The sequence below is a fragment of the Choristoneura fumiferana genome, chromosome 8 (genome assembly GCF_025370935.1).
Source record: "Choristoneura fumiferana chromosome 8, NRCan_CFum_1, whole genome shotgun sequence".
In the NCBI taxonomy this organism is placed as follows: Eukaryota; Metazoa; Arthropoda; class Insecta; order Lepidoptera; family Tortricidae; genus Choristoneura; species Choristoneura fumiferana.
The window spans coordinates 11,159,717-11,176,006 of record NC_133479.1 but is presented as its reverse complement, the minus strand read 5'-3'; the positions used below and the strand labels follow the sequence as shown (position 1 = coordinate 11,176,006).

General features: G+C 36.7%; 3 protein-coding genes across 3 annotated transcripts; 1 reads left to right on the top strand and 2 right to left on the bottom strand.

The window, feature by feature from the left end:
* Positions 1-2,137: 2,137 nt before the first annotated feature.
* LOC141430036 (uncharacterized) lies at positions 2,138-2,852 on the top strand. Its single transcript, XM_074090575.1, has 2 exons — positions 2,138-2,239; positions 2,578-2,852. Exons 1-2 carry the CDS (start codon positions 2,228-2,230, stop codon positions 2,782-2,784), a joined length of 219 nt encoding a protein of 72 aa, XP_073946676.1. The 5' UTR covers positions 2,138-2,227; the 3' UTR covers positions 2,785-2,852.
* A 3,500-nt stretch (positions 2,853-6,352) lies between these two features.
* On the bottom strand, positions 6,353-7,043 carry LOC141430471 (uncharacterized). The gene is made up of 2 exons (XM_074091183.1): positions 6,935-7,043; positions 6,353-6,633 (listed from the first exon to the last, which is right to left on the bottom strand). The coding sequence occupies exons 1-2, from the start codon at positions 6,944-6,946 to the stop codon at positions 6,427-6,429; spliced, it is 219 nt and encodes a 72-aa protein (XP_073947284.1). The 5' UTR covers positions 6,947-7,043; the 3' UTR covers positions 6,353-6,426.
* A 4,235-nt stretch (positions 7,044-11,278) lies between these two features.
* LOC141430470 (uncharacterized) lies at positions 11,279-13,693 on the bottom strand. The gene is made up of 2 exons (XM_074091182.1): positions 13,589-13,693; positions 11,279-12,391 (listed from the first exon to the last, which is right to left on the bottom strand). Exons 1-2 carry the CDS (start codon positions 13,598-13,600, stop codon positions 12,038-12,040), a joined length of 366 nt encoding a protein of 121 aa, XP_073947283.1. The 5' UTR covers positions 13,601-13,693; the 3' UTR covers positions 11,279-12,037.
* Between the last annotated feature and the right edge of the window lie 2,597 nt (positions 13,694-16,290).

Genomic DNA, 16,290 nt, shown 5'->3' with positions numbered 1-16,290 from the left:
CACCGGTTTCCCGTAACTCTCACGATGTCGTCAGTCCACCTGGTAGGAGGCCTGCCAACGCCTCGCCTTCCGGATCGTGGTCGCCACTCGAGAACTTTTCTCCCCCAACGGTTATCTGTTCTTCGAGCGATATGGCCCGCCCATTGCCACTTCAACTAGCATATTTTTCCAGCTATGTCAGTGACTTTAGTTCTTCGACGAGTATAACAGTCACTAATAATTATTGACTTATTCCAATAAAATTCTGACATAAGAGTATTGCATGACTACAATTATTAATATTACAATTATTGTTATTGTTTTTTAATTATTCTTTTCTATTTTGATTTTGTATTATTGCCACAACTTTCATTTAATTCTAAGACCAATTTATTGTTTTGAAAACTCTCTCTCTCGTAAAAATGCTGCCCCTTCCGGGTTTCATAATGTTAGTGCTATATTGCATTTAATAAATAAATAAATGATTCTGTTAAAGATAAGATATACAAACATAGGGATAATTCTCACAAAATCCCGAAATTCTTGTCTTGTTAATTTTTATCACAACATAATTAAATAAAAGTTAAATGGGAGAAAAAGGTTTATTATTTTTTGCACGAGATACAAAAAACTTTGGTCTCGTGTAACACATACAATTTTTCCCCTCAGCAGCGAGAACATAATTTAAACCACATACACTTACCTACATGTTAACAAAACAAACACAATTTTTTAAATATAATCCGATTATTTAGGAACAAATATAATAATCAATCACATTAAAAACCCTAACTCAAAAAATGATACATACATACTGTACAGTCGCGATTACATATCTTTAAAAAGTCACCAGAAAGTTAAGAATGCCAAACATTGTTCTAAAGCGGTAAGTAGAGAGGTTTTGAATTTGAATTTGAGTAGGTACAATACAAATCTCGTACTCATAACATACATTGTAATTTGAACTTAGTTAGAACTTCTTGTAAAATATTCTTGTAAAATATGTCATACTTATTTTTTAATACTGCAAAAAGCCTCATCTTTGGGTCATTAAAAAGGTTGAACAATAAACGTATAATTCATTATAAATGTTATTAAAAACCTTTAAGATTTCTACGAGTATTACATAAACATAAATAGATTTGTTACAAATTCATTCAATTTGACAAATATTTATTCCAACTGTAGTGGCAGTATACGGAAAAAAAACAAGAGATGCGGCTTTCGTGCAACGAGGTTGCCTACTTTATTAAAAGAGCGGGAAAATTTACATTTTGGAAATATTTCAAAATCATATTTTGCTCACTGATTTCTCATAGCAAAACCTGCCTGTTTGAGGCGCTGAGGTGAAAACTTAATTATAACAGCTACGTTATTTTATTACCTACAGTCTAACAGTTAGTTACATCCACAGATTAGTAGACGGAAACATGATCTTCATTTTGCTCCATGCATTCCGTCGAGCAAAAGCCTCATAATAAATTAAATGCACGTGAAAGCAATAATAAAACTTGCCTTCCTTTACTATTTTATGCTTTCATAGAGCTCTTCATTTTACTGTGATTGTTCCGTTGCGTCCTACACAAACCATTTATTGGCATTCCCTTACTTCAAAGGTTACCATTGAATGCCATAGTTCTTTGCATTTTATAGTTTACACTTGCACGTTTATTGCTTTCCCTAACTCTTGACTTGATATCCGTAAGTTAGTGTGATGTCTGAAGCTTTTAGCTTTGAGAATAACGAACCAATTAAAATAACACGAGTGAAAGTCACCATGCGTAAATCTAGATATCACATTTGCATGAACAATGGTTCAATTATGCTTGATTAAAAATAAAATATCAAGCAGGTTTTAATCATCATGAAAATTTCAATATGTCAATCAGTATCTCTAACGGATCACAAACTTATTTTCAGTTTATTTTTTAAATTTTAAAAATTTGTTTTGTTTTCTAGAATTTGCCAGATTGACAGGTAGAATTAGTATGGACTACTCAAAATTCAAACAAAATGATCTATGAAAATACTTATAAATATGTTCTGTTATCGATACATGTTCATTCATAAATCATTTTGAGTTACTTTTTTTTTAATACCATGCGACAATTAGCTCAAACTTTTTCCTGTCAAGCCGTGCTCCCTCGTTGCGTACTCGCGGCCTTCGTGACCAACTATAAAGTTTACTGCTCACGGTAGATGGGCATCACTTAGCGCAGAAGCACCACTGTGAAAACAAATTATCAAAATGTTCAAATTGGTAAGTTGAAAAAGATATCGTTAATTCGAACAATTAATGCCAATCAAGCTGTTTTAATTAAAACACAGCACACACGACAGCAATTTCGTAAATGCAATTAAATGTTAATTCAGCGGTTTGTTTAAATTTTTCATTTATTTTGTTATTTTCAGCTATTACATAGCTAGTTAGTTAATAAAAATACAGATTCTCTAAAGACTTAACTGAACTATTTTTAGTTGGCACTTTTTTAAATAGTTAACAAGGTGATGGGGATGGGTGGTGTGTACAATATTCTTTTTTTTTTATACTTTTGATATGATCATAATTCAACTTAAGCCGTTTATCTTTATTTACAGTTCATCTTTGCCTGCTTTCTGGCCGTGGCTGCGGCTAAGCCCCTGGTGGTGAGCTACGCGTCTCCTGTGGCGGCGGCGTACACCGCGCCCGTGGCGGCCGCTTACACCGCGCCCCTAGCCTACTCCGCCTACAGTGCCTACACAGCACCAGTAGCCTACTCTGCCTATGGCTATGCCGCTCCCTACTCTGCCTACTACCTGCGCTGAACTTTGAAGATCAATTAAATTGTATTATCTACAATTGTAATGCCACAATAAACCATGACAGTACACCATTTTTATGTTTTGTTCCGAGTACCACAAGGAATCGTCTTAGGACCGCTTTTATTTCTCATTTATATAAATGATCTACAACGTGCTATTAACTATCCCATGGTCTCTTCGCTGATGACAGTACAGCTATATTTTCAGGAGAAAATTTAGAAACATACATAAGATATTGATAAGACGCTTGAATCACTAATTGAATGGTTACGTAAAAATAATTTGAAAATTAACATGGCTAAAACAAAAATAATAAACTTTAGACAAAATATTAACAGTGTACCTAATTTAGTGATGAGCTATAGGGATCAAAATATTGACGAAACTGACTCGACACGTTTTCTAGGATTACGTTTGGATAATAGATTGTCATGGAAATATCAAATTGAAATGATATGTAAGAAACTCAGCCAATACTCATACGCTTTATATAATGTAAGATAAGTAGCTAATATGTCCACAGTGCTAATGGCGTATCATGCTTATGTAACTTCTACACTCAGATATGGGGTTATTTTCTGGGGGAACTCTTCAGATCGTGATATGGCATTTAGAGGCCAAAAAAAAATGTATACGAGCAATATGTGGCATTACACATTTTGTTTCCTGTAAACCATACTTCATTAAATTTAAGATATTAACTTTGGCATGCCTTTATATTTATGAAGTAGCTCTTTATGTCAAATGTAACACTGGTCAGTTTCCTTCTTTTAACAGTGCACGTCAGCGAGGTAAAATAACCAGAAGGCGTTTTAATACTGCCTTATTAGCTAAAAGTATATTTGGTATGGCCCCTAAAATATTCAATCATTTGCCAAAATGTATTTTAGATATAGACGACATAATTAAATTTAAAAGAGCATTGCATGGCTTTCTATGTGAAAAAGCCTACTATTCCATTCAAGCTTATCTGAATGAAAGTTTTTAGCCGCAACAGTCCTTAGTAGTATAACTTAGAATATAGTCCGTATTTTAATGTAATGTGTATACTTAGTTATAATGCGCATTAGTTTAATTTGTATAGCATGCTGCATGTTTTAGTGCCAGCTATTTTGTATGCCTTATGGCGAAGCATAGCGATACCACCCAATGTTATGTAACACCTGTAATACTAATGACCTATGTTCACAAATAAATGATATTAATTGATTGATTGATTGATACGAATGTCCGCATCACAACGAAACTCAAATAAAAAATCTGGTTAAGCTAAATCTAGTCTAATACATTAAACTATGCTTCTCTTACTCGTAGTTAGAAATTTACGAAGTTAGTTACACTGAATGAAATAGGAAAATTACATTCCTCAACTTTGCATTATCATGAAAGCAAGGTAAGTGCATTGACGATTCGTGGTACTGATGAGCCAGATCTATGATATTGATAAAACGAAATGAGTAAAATTGAAAACCGCATTACTGCCAAGTGTACTGGTTTATACATGATATTTTTAATAATTAATAGAATCAGGCGTTACTTTGCGGAGCTCCATATCAATGAACTGAAACAATTAAGTACTTTGCTCACCCGCGACCTTATGATAGCTACGTTTATGCAAGAAATGTGTGTTCATGCAGTTCCTCCACATCCACACTGTAAGAACACACACAAATCACACAAACCCTTTTATCACTACCACCACACGGCACTTACGCGTTTCGTACTCAACCAGAGCTCATCATCAGAGTTCACCATGCTACCATCAAAACAAACAATTTAATTTGTCACTGTAACTTCTCAATTACCCTTTTTATTTTTCTCAAACAAACTACCCACAAAAATTAGTAAAGTTTAATCGTCACATAAAACTACACTGAATTTTTGTTTATGTTTAGTAAAATGTAAGAAAATACTCAAAAAGTATTACCTTGAGAGTGACAACAAAGTACCTACCTATTAACTACTTGCAACTAACTATTTATACTTCAACTTAATTATCTTAAGCAAAAAATCTATGTACTGAACCGCTTATTACATAAACCCCCAGTGGGTTTTCCAATAGTGGCATAATAAGTTCATTGTATTTATATTGTTTCGATTATATTAATAAAAAAAAAAAAAAAAAAAAAAAATCTACACCTATATGGTAATTCCTCCATTATGCGTTCAATTACTATTATTTACTGTCAAGGCATGGCTTATTTATCCTAACTGTTATTGCTCACCTTATACCTAGAGCCCGTTCACACGGCGTCAAGTTTTGTAGGATCTACTAGCTATCGGATCCTGTTAAACCGGATAGTGTATTCACACGGTCGCCCGGTTTTATAAGATCCTCCGGTCCTGGCAGTCCTATGAGTGAATAAATAAATAAAATCATTTCACCACATTATGATACTAGTGAGGGCATATAGTTTCCACGTGTCATATAGGCACAGTCCAGTCTGCCCGCGATCATAGACATGATGACGTTGAGGCTGGCGCGCACGCGTAAAAACAATCAACGCGTGCTTCCGCGAACATCCCTGATGCGTTGCAGAAGCGAGGCAGACCCTATCAACACCCGGAACGCATTGTTGCTCTGGACCTTTAGGCCCGCTGCGTATACCGTGCCCCAGGCACGTATATAGAGAGGTGCAATAAGCTCTAAACAATGTAACTGTCAAAAATCGAAATTTATATATTTTTTATGCAGTGTACTGGAAATTAGTACCAAAAAATCTGTTTTTACCACCTAGGATTTTTTTATTTGTTTCCGAATGTTATATAAGTATATTAATATTAAAAGAACTGTTTCGTTCTTTGTCATTTCATTCTTACATTTCTTCTTTTGTCCGTTTATATTATATATAAAAAAAACTAAAATTACACACTAAATTCCACACTACTACACTACACTGCACTACATCACTAAATATCTGAAGATGTATGAAGATGCCGTTCGACGCTCTATACTGGGTGGTTTCTTAATGCGGCAGTCTTACTCGCTATTTACGATTTACTAATGTACCGAAGTAAAAAAAAGAATTAAAAAAAGAGTAAATTAATATTATTTTTTGATTTTTAAAATGATATATCATTACCTACTGTAATATCCTACTATCCTACTAATTTTATAAATGCGAAAGTTTGAAAGTCTGTTTGTTACTAGATCACGTCTAAGCCGCAGAACCGATTTAGATGAAATTCGGTATACAGATAGTTTGAGCCCTAAGGAAGAACATAGAACTATCCTATATTTGCTTCGGGAAATTGCATATTTCCCGCGGGATAGCGATAAAAGAATTCTACGCGGACGGAGTCGCGGGTTGTTAAGTACCTGTTGGCTAGTTGAACAATAAATGTAGAATGGTTCTAACGGAAGACTAGCGTCGGCTGTAAGGCAGACATCAAGCTGAGTTGAAACCATTTCGTGACAATTTGTTTAAATTTATGTATTGCTCTTTTTAAAACCTTAAATGTCACTAATAAACGTAAAAAAAATCTTAGGTCTTAGGTCGGCAGATTAAAAATGAATAATTGCAAATTTTACTTATGTAACTATAGGGGCTTTTCTATAATTAAAAAAAAGTTTTGGTTTACTGTCATGGTTTATTGTGGGATACGTTGCAAATAACTCGAATGTAATTAATTCATCTTCAGTCTTCAGCGCAGGTAGTAGGCAGAGTAGGGAGCGGCGTAGCCATAGGCAGAGTAGGCTACTGGCGCGGTGTAGGCACTGTAGGCGGAGTAGGCTAGGGGCGCGGTGTAGGCGGCCGCCACGGGCGCGGTGTACGCCGCCGCCACAGGAGACGCGTAGCTCACCACCAGTGGCTTAGCCGCAGCCACGGCCAGGAAGCAGGCGAAGATGAACTGTAAATAAATTAATATAATTATTATTAAATGGAGCAGGCAAGAAAAATGAATTTTGAAGGTTCTCATTTTATTGCTAGTGTTTTATGCAAAATTCAAAGATTCAAACTTGTTTATACGAATTGTGTGTAAATCTAAAAAGTTTCATTTACTGTCAAATCTATCTTCTGTTACTATAAACGAATAATGTTACTGAGTGACTGACTAAGAGACAACGCGGAGGCACTTGAAAATTATTAAGACGTTTTTTGGGGATCATAGAGGTGCATTGTGAAAGGATTGTCCCAAATTTTCTGCTTACCAATTTGAACATTTTGTTGGTTTGTTGACACGGTGCTGCTGGTGAACGAATGATGTCCAGCAGCAAACAGCAGCAATCTTTATACTGACTCACGAAGGCCGCTTGCACGTAACCAGGGCCCTGCGCACGCGCACGGCGCTGGAATAGAGATTAGCTGAAGAAGCGCATGATAGTAATTCGGAGCGATCAAACAGTACGGGAGATTGAATGACCTTGGAAAATTAAAGATCTTCTCTATTATTATTTTTGCTACATAATTATTTGCCACATAAAAGTGTGATGAAGTAAAATTTTGCAATATAAAAATTTAGCAAAATAAGAGAAATGTGAAGTAAAGTTATGCCAACGATTGGTTTGCCAAATGAAACTTCGGCGATAGGTTTATTTTTATGGTATAGGGGGCAAACGAGCAGGCGGATCGCCTGATGGTAAGCGATTACCGTCGCCCATGGACACCTGCAACACCAGAAGTTGCGTTGCCGGCCTTTAAGGTAGGAGTACGCTCTTGGTTGCTAAGTGAAATTTGGCGAAACATATTTCGCCGAAAAGGCAGTACACCCAGCGGCAGTATCTCTAGTACAACTTAGGATCTTCAAAAAACGAGCCTACTCCTTTCTCAAAGGGCTGCAACACATCTGTAATTCAACTTATGTTATGGGGTGTCCATTGCCGGCGGTGATTGCTTTCCATCAGGTGACCCACCTGATCGTTTGCCCCCCTATTATATGTTAAAAATTAAGAATCGTGTTTGGATAGCTCATGAAAAGTTTGTCAGTTGAATGGTGGTGTCGTCTATTCTTAGGGTAAGTTGTATCTTTATTTCATACTTCCATCTTTTCCAATCGACTGCTTCTGAACCGATTTACCTAGTCCAAGTTTATTTGTACCTAGACAGGAACATGCAGAAAATCTTTATGCTGTTGACTTACATATATCACGTTGATATAAATGTGTGTGCGTGTATTTTTTTATTTTTATTCGACTGGATGGCAAACGAGCAAGTGGGTCTCCTGATGGTAAGAGATCACCACCACCCATAGACACCTGCAACACCAGGGGGATTGCAGATGCGTTGCCAACCTAGAGGCCTAAGATGGGGTAACTCAAGTGCCAGTAATTTCACCGGCTGTCTTACTCTCCACGCCGAAACACAACAGTGCAAACACTGCTGCTTCACGGCAGGATTAGCGAGCAAGATGGTGATAGCAATCCGAGCGGACCTTGCACAAGGTCCTACCACCTGCAATGTATGCTGTATGTATGTATGTACGCTGTGTATTTGGGGACTTTTCACTCTAACAATAAAGTGAAAAGTCGAAGGCATTGCGATGCATTGTACATTCGACGGCGCGTCGTTATTCAACTGATTCGACAAACTAGGTATACGAGTGGTTTATGTAATAACTAGCTTTTGCCCGCGACTTCGTCCGCGTGAATTAGTAACTTTGGGAAGTATTTATTGTTTAAGGATGCTTATTCTTCCAATAATACCTGTACATAGAAACCTGCGGTTTACTAAAAAATAACCTATTTTACTAAACTATTTTTTTGTTTTTCCATTTTTTGGTAAAATATATATATTACGGGTAGCCTAGCCACACTTTAGCGATACTTACGACGTGTATTCTACCCTGCTAACACGAAAGGACAAATCTTACGAAATATCAGTCCTGCTTCAGTGGCCGAATCCAACTCTCACATGGCAGGTCCTTTTATAACAAGGGTCGAGCTAATCATTATCACACTGTCACCGCATCCCGCAGCTGCGGCGTACCATCAGACAAATAAGTGGTCTACTAATTATTAAACAAGTTCCTATCAAATTAATATGTCGCTAAAGGCGAACTTTCAAGTTGACAGACACGTCTTTTGGCATTATTGTTTTATGACATGCAAACGATTGTCAACTCTGGGGTCGTAGACCACATATTTGGCTGATGGTACATGTATGCCAAATTTCAAGTCTCTAGCACCAGTAGTTTAGGCTGTGCGTTGTCTTTCAGCCAGTCAGTCACGGTACTGTTTTATAGGTATAGAGAAGATGGAATCAAACGCACCTAAAACTAACTAAACTTTTTATAAGCCGATTGAAACTGATTATCTTCTGAATAGGAGCCTATACTTTACAATTTAAATTAGTTTTCACAGGTAAGACAAGCTCGAAAGGCATTTGATTTCCGATCCAATATAATAAATTTGGTTTCGGCACGTGGTTTTGATTAATCACTCCAGTCTCACGGAAACCACATATGTTCCCATAAGTTTGACGTTGTCATAATAAATTAATAACGGGTTAACCCGTTCCAAAATTAGCTTCATGAAATATCGGTGCGATATTGTTAGCCGCCAACCGGTAATTGGGACGACAGGGCGAATTAATTTATCGATATGTACAACATATATCTTGCAGAGCCACCAACAGTGCCTCAAATCATAAATACACTTATTTACTTTTACTTAGGTACTAAATGGTTTAAATGTTCGAATATCACCAGTAGCATCAACTCAGAAAGGAAAATAATGTAATTTAACGTTTTAAACTTTCGTGATTTTCATTCATAGTCAAAATACCACAAACCGGACTTATCACGCTTAAACACACGAGTAATATTTACCTCGACGTTTCGACCACATTACAGTGGCCGTGGTCAAAATAGACACAACAACGACAGACGATGACGACGAGTAGACGAGTAACAAGCTTATACTGTTCAGTGGAAGCACATTTATGCAGTTCGTGATTGTGCGGTCTCTATACAATAGGTACAGGCACCAGCACCAATTTCTGACGCAGCAAGCGTGCATAAATATCTGATACAACTATTTCTAGGGCCGGAAGTACGTGTCAGATATATTTGCACGTTCCACTGTGGCAGATATTAATGCTGGTGACTGTACACTGTATCATGACCGCAATAGCAACGTGTCACGGAAAAATATATTCTTTGTATCGAAAAGTATGAGTCTATGCCCACTAGCACTTTCTGTAACCAACCGACGCCACGTCGCGTGTCATGTATGCGTTTGACACTCCGTCTAAGGCGTTCCTATTACATTCATGGCATGATATATACGGTGTAATGTGTACAGATCTTTAAAAGGACTCCGAACGGAATCCGCTCTGCTTGCAGTAGAAGGTAAATACCTAACTCCTATTAATTCTGTCCAAAATAAACCATTTTCGATTTAATTATAACCTAACCAACAAAAAGTTGAAAACCCCAACATATTAAATTTACAAGAAATAAAAATATTGTCCTCTCTAAGTATTACTTGAATGGTGTAGCACTTGATGAAGTAAAAAATATAAAAGATGTTGGTGTGAAATTCGACTCTAAGTTAAATTTCAATGACCACATTGATGATATCATTCTAAAAGCATCAAAAATGCTAGGCTTTGTTCTTCGGGAATGCAAAAACTTCAAAAACACTGTTACTAAGTTAATATTATATAATTCCTTAGTTCGAAGTAATCTGGAATATTGTAGTGTAGTTTGGTCCCCATGTTATTTCACGAATATAAACAGAATTGAAAAAGTCCAAAAAAGATTTGTTACACATTTAACACGTAGTTGCAAAAAAATAAGGGTACTTAGAAGCTATCTTTCGCGTCTGAGATTCTTTAAAATTGGTTCACTGGCAGACAGGAGAGCCATGATTGATTTGGTGTTTTTGAAAAAAATTGTGACCAGCACTTTAGACTGCCCTGATTTATTACAGAAAATTAAATTCCGTGTACCTCTTAAAACCCCTAGATCATGCAATATTAACAGTATTCAATTATTTAGTTTAAGTAAGCATCATACTAATTTAAAGCTGCATTGTCCTCTTTCGCGTATGTTCGCAGTTTACCAGAAGCACCAACATTATGTCGACCTTTACTCATCCAGCTTTTTATCTATAAAGAAAGTGTTTAATAAGTAGCACTATAGTTTAAATAACTTTTTAATTAAGTTTATATTTTAGAGAAAATTAAGTTGTATTTTTTTCTCTCTTTTCTAATTTGTTATTATTATTATCAAAATACTTGTTGTTATCAAATGTTTCAAAATAGTGCATGCGGTGTCCTTCTGTAACTGATGAGGCACTTCGTGTTAGATTGTACATGTATCTTGTAAACATATGAAAAAGTGTACTTGTTGTTGAAGGTTCTAATAAATAAATAAATAAAAAATAAAACTTTGTCACTTCAAAGTACAATATCTGTCTATGAACCATTGCTAGAAGCCTGCTTTCAAATAACAAAAAACCGCATTCACATCGGTCCACCCGATTAAGAGCTACGGTGCCATAGACAGACACACATAGCGTTTTAAAAGTGAACCACACCTCCGATTAAGCATACCTACTAAATTATTGTTAATAGGGATCCAACCATTTTATTAATAGGAATTTATTACAATTTACATATTAAATTGTTATAAAAATCTAATTAACAACAATGTGTAAAATGACATCACAGTACGATATAGAGCTAAAAGTCTTAATACCAACATGATTTATTTACCTGTTTTTGTACTTATCCGATCGAATCCGGTTGATGACGATGACGTGTAAAGTATAACCTTAAAATTTGGTATTCTATTTTGCACGAATATCTTTTGCAATATCACCTGTTTTAAGTATTTACTTACAATAATGAATATAGACAGTAGTAAAAAAAAGTGCAACACAAATAAACAATAGAGATGTTGACACCATTAAAAAATAATTCGAAGACATGACTCCAGTAAAAAAACGCTTTATTAGCCCTGAAAACCAGATTAATTTTCGATTAACTGCAAAATTAGATTTTTTTGTTGCTTTAAAACAAATAAATAGTTAGGTGATTGAGTGTGCGGACAAGTGACGTCATAAGTTGCTATTTCCATTCAAACTCTATGGGAGAATTGTGTTTTGACAGCTCATAAATAGTACGTCAATTGATTGGTGGTGTCAACATCCCTATTGTTAAACTTTTTTGCTACTAATAAAATAAATCAAATACATAAGTAATATGGAGGTAATCAAGAATTAAAAAGGCATATTTTTGTCCTTGTTGGTATCAGATCATTTATTGTTTCGTTGAGAGTCGATTAAATGTAATTTAATACTTGTTTTTAGTTAACGTCGGAGGTAGTACGTAGAGTAAGGGGAGGCATAGCCGTATGAACCGTAAGCGGGGTACGCGGAGTAGGGAGAGTACGCAGAGATAGGCGCAGTGTACGCTGCGGCCACAGGGGAAGCGTAGGCGGGAGCAGTGTAAGCGGCCGCTACCGGGGCAGTGTACGCTGCAGCTACAGGGCTGGTGTACGCTGCAGCTACAGGGCTGGTGTACGCAGCAGCTACAGGGGCAGTGTACGCTGCCGCTACGGGGGCGGTGTACGCTGCAGCTACAGGTGCAGTGTAAGCAGCGGCTACGGGAGCCAGCACACTTGGCTTAGCAGCAGCGACGGCCAAGAAACAGGCGGCGATTAACTGTAGAAAAAGTAAAAAATTAAAAATAATAATGTGAATACCTATTATAATTCTGCCCAATCAATTAACCAGGTGGTAGGTATGCACTAAGATTGCAAATTTTAAAGGATGTGGATTCAATGAGGGCTATCGTTTTTTGTCTTCCTAAATGGCGCCACTCTTGCGTGAGGTTTTTAAGTGTGGCTTTCAAAGTCTGTTATTACGGGCGTGGAAATAAAGTTTAGATTAAAATCATATTTAATACACCTTAAAACCGTACCATAAAAATATCGAGCAACCACAGTGTTGCGTAGTCCCGTTTTGTTCGGTAAAAACGGGAGGACAAAAGTTTCCGAAAGACAAAACTGTCACAAAACACAGACATTCATTGCCCCGGAACGCATAATTGCCATAATTAATTTCAGGTAATGCAATTCACAAAATTATTCTAATTATAAATAAACCCGCGTAGCTCACCCAAAAACTATGAGATTTTACATTTCGGAGACCTCACGCTACACTAGCGCCTCTAGTGGCGAATTCATTCGCGATAGCCCTCATTCAAAACATTTTGGACGCTATTCAGTGTAAATATATCTTAGAAAGGATGCTAGAATAAAAGCTGTATTTATTTATTCTAAAATAGCATGCCTAACGAACGTACACCTACGCATAGTACTTAAATTAGGAGCAAATCAGCTTCAGCTCTATAAATTTGCCGTTGATTCATTTGATTCATGGTTGAGTAATAGCTCTAGAACTAAAAGTATTTAAAATCAAACGACAATAATTTACATTAGGTGTTACAGTCTTACAGTGGTTGACATCAATAATCAAAATGTATTTTTTTTGTTGTCTTGGTTCCTCGAAAGATGAATAATGATTTACTAGATAATAATCTGTCTACTGTATACCGTATGAAAATAACTCTATAATTGGAAAATAATATCCATACAAAAGTGTATTCAACGTAAATATTCAACGTATATTAAGATTTTCGAATTGACAGACGGGGATACGGGGATTTTGTTGAGTAAACGTATTGTTATTAAAACGAATAATATAAGAAATATTAAAATAGAGTACACAGTGTAATTATAGCACTTAATCCGGAACCTCGAAACCAGAAAAACTGGTCTTCCAGTTTTTGTTCAAAAATGTTTAAGCACTCGTGGCTTAGTAATTAGTAAATTATCGGCATGTGATATTTCAACTTACCAGCTTGAACATATTGTTTTTTTTTTGTGTTTAACAAAGTGGGCAAGTATTCACGACAGACGACGTGTGTGTGTTGTGCCGTTGTCAGGGAGGCGGTCGGTTTTATACTTTTACATTTGTATTGGGTGGGTATGAAGAAACAGCCTTGCGGTATGGCTAGAATAATAATTTGTCGTTTCTGTCTAAATTCGGCCACCTCAACACTGCAGACCGGCTGAAACTAATTGACAATAGCCATGCCTAATTAAAAATTTTATGTCGAACACCTATCTTTTCATGGTGGTAAAATATAACATGTGGTCTAGTATTTATGCAGGACCAGGAAGGCACAAATAAGACCTCGGATGCTCGATAAAACGTTTTTTTTTTACAAAAAATAACGCCACCAAAAATAAAAAACCGACTAAAAAGCGCCGCCAAAAAGACACTTAAAAAGTAAATAATAATTATGCACTACCTAGCTGTTGCCCGCGACTTCATCAACGAAGAATTCGTTTATCCCTATCCCGCGGGGACTATGCTGAGTTCCCGCAAAATTAGCCTACGTTAATTTAGTATAAGTACCTAGTAATATTTTTTTTATTTATGCGTCGTCGGTGTCGGGGGACCGCTAAGTTTAACAGGAAATTAAAGTAAATATGTTGTATTTTATATTTAAAGAAAATTTTAGGCGTTTTTATTTTTATTTTTGCTGGCGTTGTTTTGTGTCGGGGGTTTTTTAAATTTTAAATTTAAGTTTTTTTATTTCATGTTTTTTTAAACTGGTATATTATTTTTTCAAAAGTAAATAAACAAATAATAATAATAAATAAATATCACGGGACAATTCACACCAATTGACCTAGTCCCAAAGTAAGCTTAGCAAAGCTTGTGTTATGGGTACTAAGCAACGGATAAATATAATTATATAGATATAGATACATACTTAAATACATATTAAACACCCAAGACCCGAGAACAAACATTCGTATTTTTATACAAATATCTGCCCCGACACGGGAATCGAACTCTAACCACTAGGCCATCTGGTCGTACAAAAGTGTACTAGTGTGTTGGATATCCTTGCTGCAGCATCAGCTCGTCGTGTTGCCACCACTGCATTGTATGTAGAATCAATTACTGATCAGAACGTATCCAAACACGACATATGTGCTATTATTTTTTATAAAGTGTACTAGTGTGCTGGATATTCTGGCTGCAGCATCAGGTCATCCTGTTGCGCCGTTGGATTGTATTGTTACGTTCGTGGGGTGGGTTCGTGATTGAAAAGCACTTTTAACACCGATGAATAAGAGTAGGATTTATTTTCACACTGTTACTTAACTTTACAAAACACTTAAAAACAGTTCACAGTAATTTCGCACTCTAAAACTCACTTACAAGTCGCTTTGATTCTCTTCGATGTTTATCGCTCGGTATCGCATTCGAAACTCTGTCCCGCCGCAACCTCACCCGGCTTTTATACCCCCGGTGAATCGGTCCACAAAGTTCGAGAACAGTCCAGCTAGGACGACATACCTACATCTCGAATGTACCGGAAGCGAGTAGAGTGTCTGTCTCTTTCATGTGCTATCTCTCTCACACAGTTACTAGAATATTCCGGAAACAGGATCATCAGTCTGTTTCTCTCACACATATAGGCTATCCTTGTCACACACCTTCTCGAATGTTCTCAGTATAGCTGTCTCTTTCTAATCGTGCTATCTCTTTCACTCCTATGGAAAATTTCGCCATATATTGAAATGTACTTCAGAGGCCTTTAAGGGGTCCTGAAAATGCCTGAAAACGGGTTTTCAGGTTATGACGTCATCGGATAGAGGGTGGCCTGAAACGGACTGAAAACAGGTTCCAAGCGCCTGAAAACGACGGTAACTTGGGTGAAATTTTGATAAACTAATATGTGATAGAGCGTCCTCTGAAACGGCCTGAAACAGTATTCCAGCCTGCTGAAAACGCCTCCAATGGGTCGAAAAACACGATCAAAGTTTCCACCTAACCCACCGCCGTAACAGTATCTACAAATTTTATTCAACAGTCAAATGCTGATCAATAGGAATGAAACACTACATATGTGCTATTATTTTTTCAAGAGTATACTGGTGTGCTGGATATCCTGGATGCAGCATCAGCTCGTCGTGTTGCCACCACTGTATTGTATGTAGAATCAGTTACTGATTGAAACGAATTCAAACACAGCATATGAGCTATTATTTTTTATAAAGTGTGCTTGTGTGCAGGATATCCTGGCTGCAGCATCAGCTCATCCTGTTGCGCCATTGCATTGTATGTAGAATCAAATACTGATCGAAACGAATCCAAACACGATATATCTGCTATAGTTTTATCAAGAGTATACTGGTGTTCTGTATATCCTGGCTGCAGCATCAGGCCGAGAATTCCATAATCATGCATAGTTATATAGCATACATGGGTGTTTCAAATTTTAGGTCCCAAATATGTTTGAAAGTAAATACCCATTATGCGTCTAAGATTCCTACCGCCGCGAACAAAAGAGATGATGATCTTGGAACCGATTTTGATAAAACATGTCTAAGATCCATCGCTGGAAAACCTGCTTTCAAATAAAAAAACTGCATTCAAATCGGTTCACCCGTTTAGGAGCTACAGTGCCACAGACAGACACACATAGCGGTCAAACTTATAACACCCCTCTTTTTGCGTCGGGGGTTAAAAATACACAG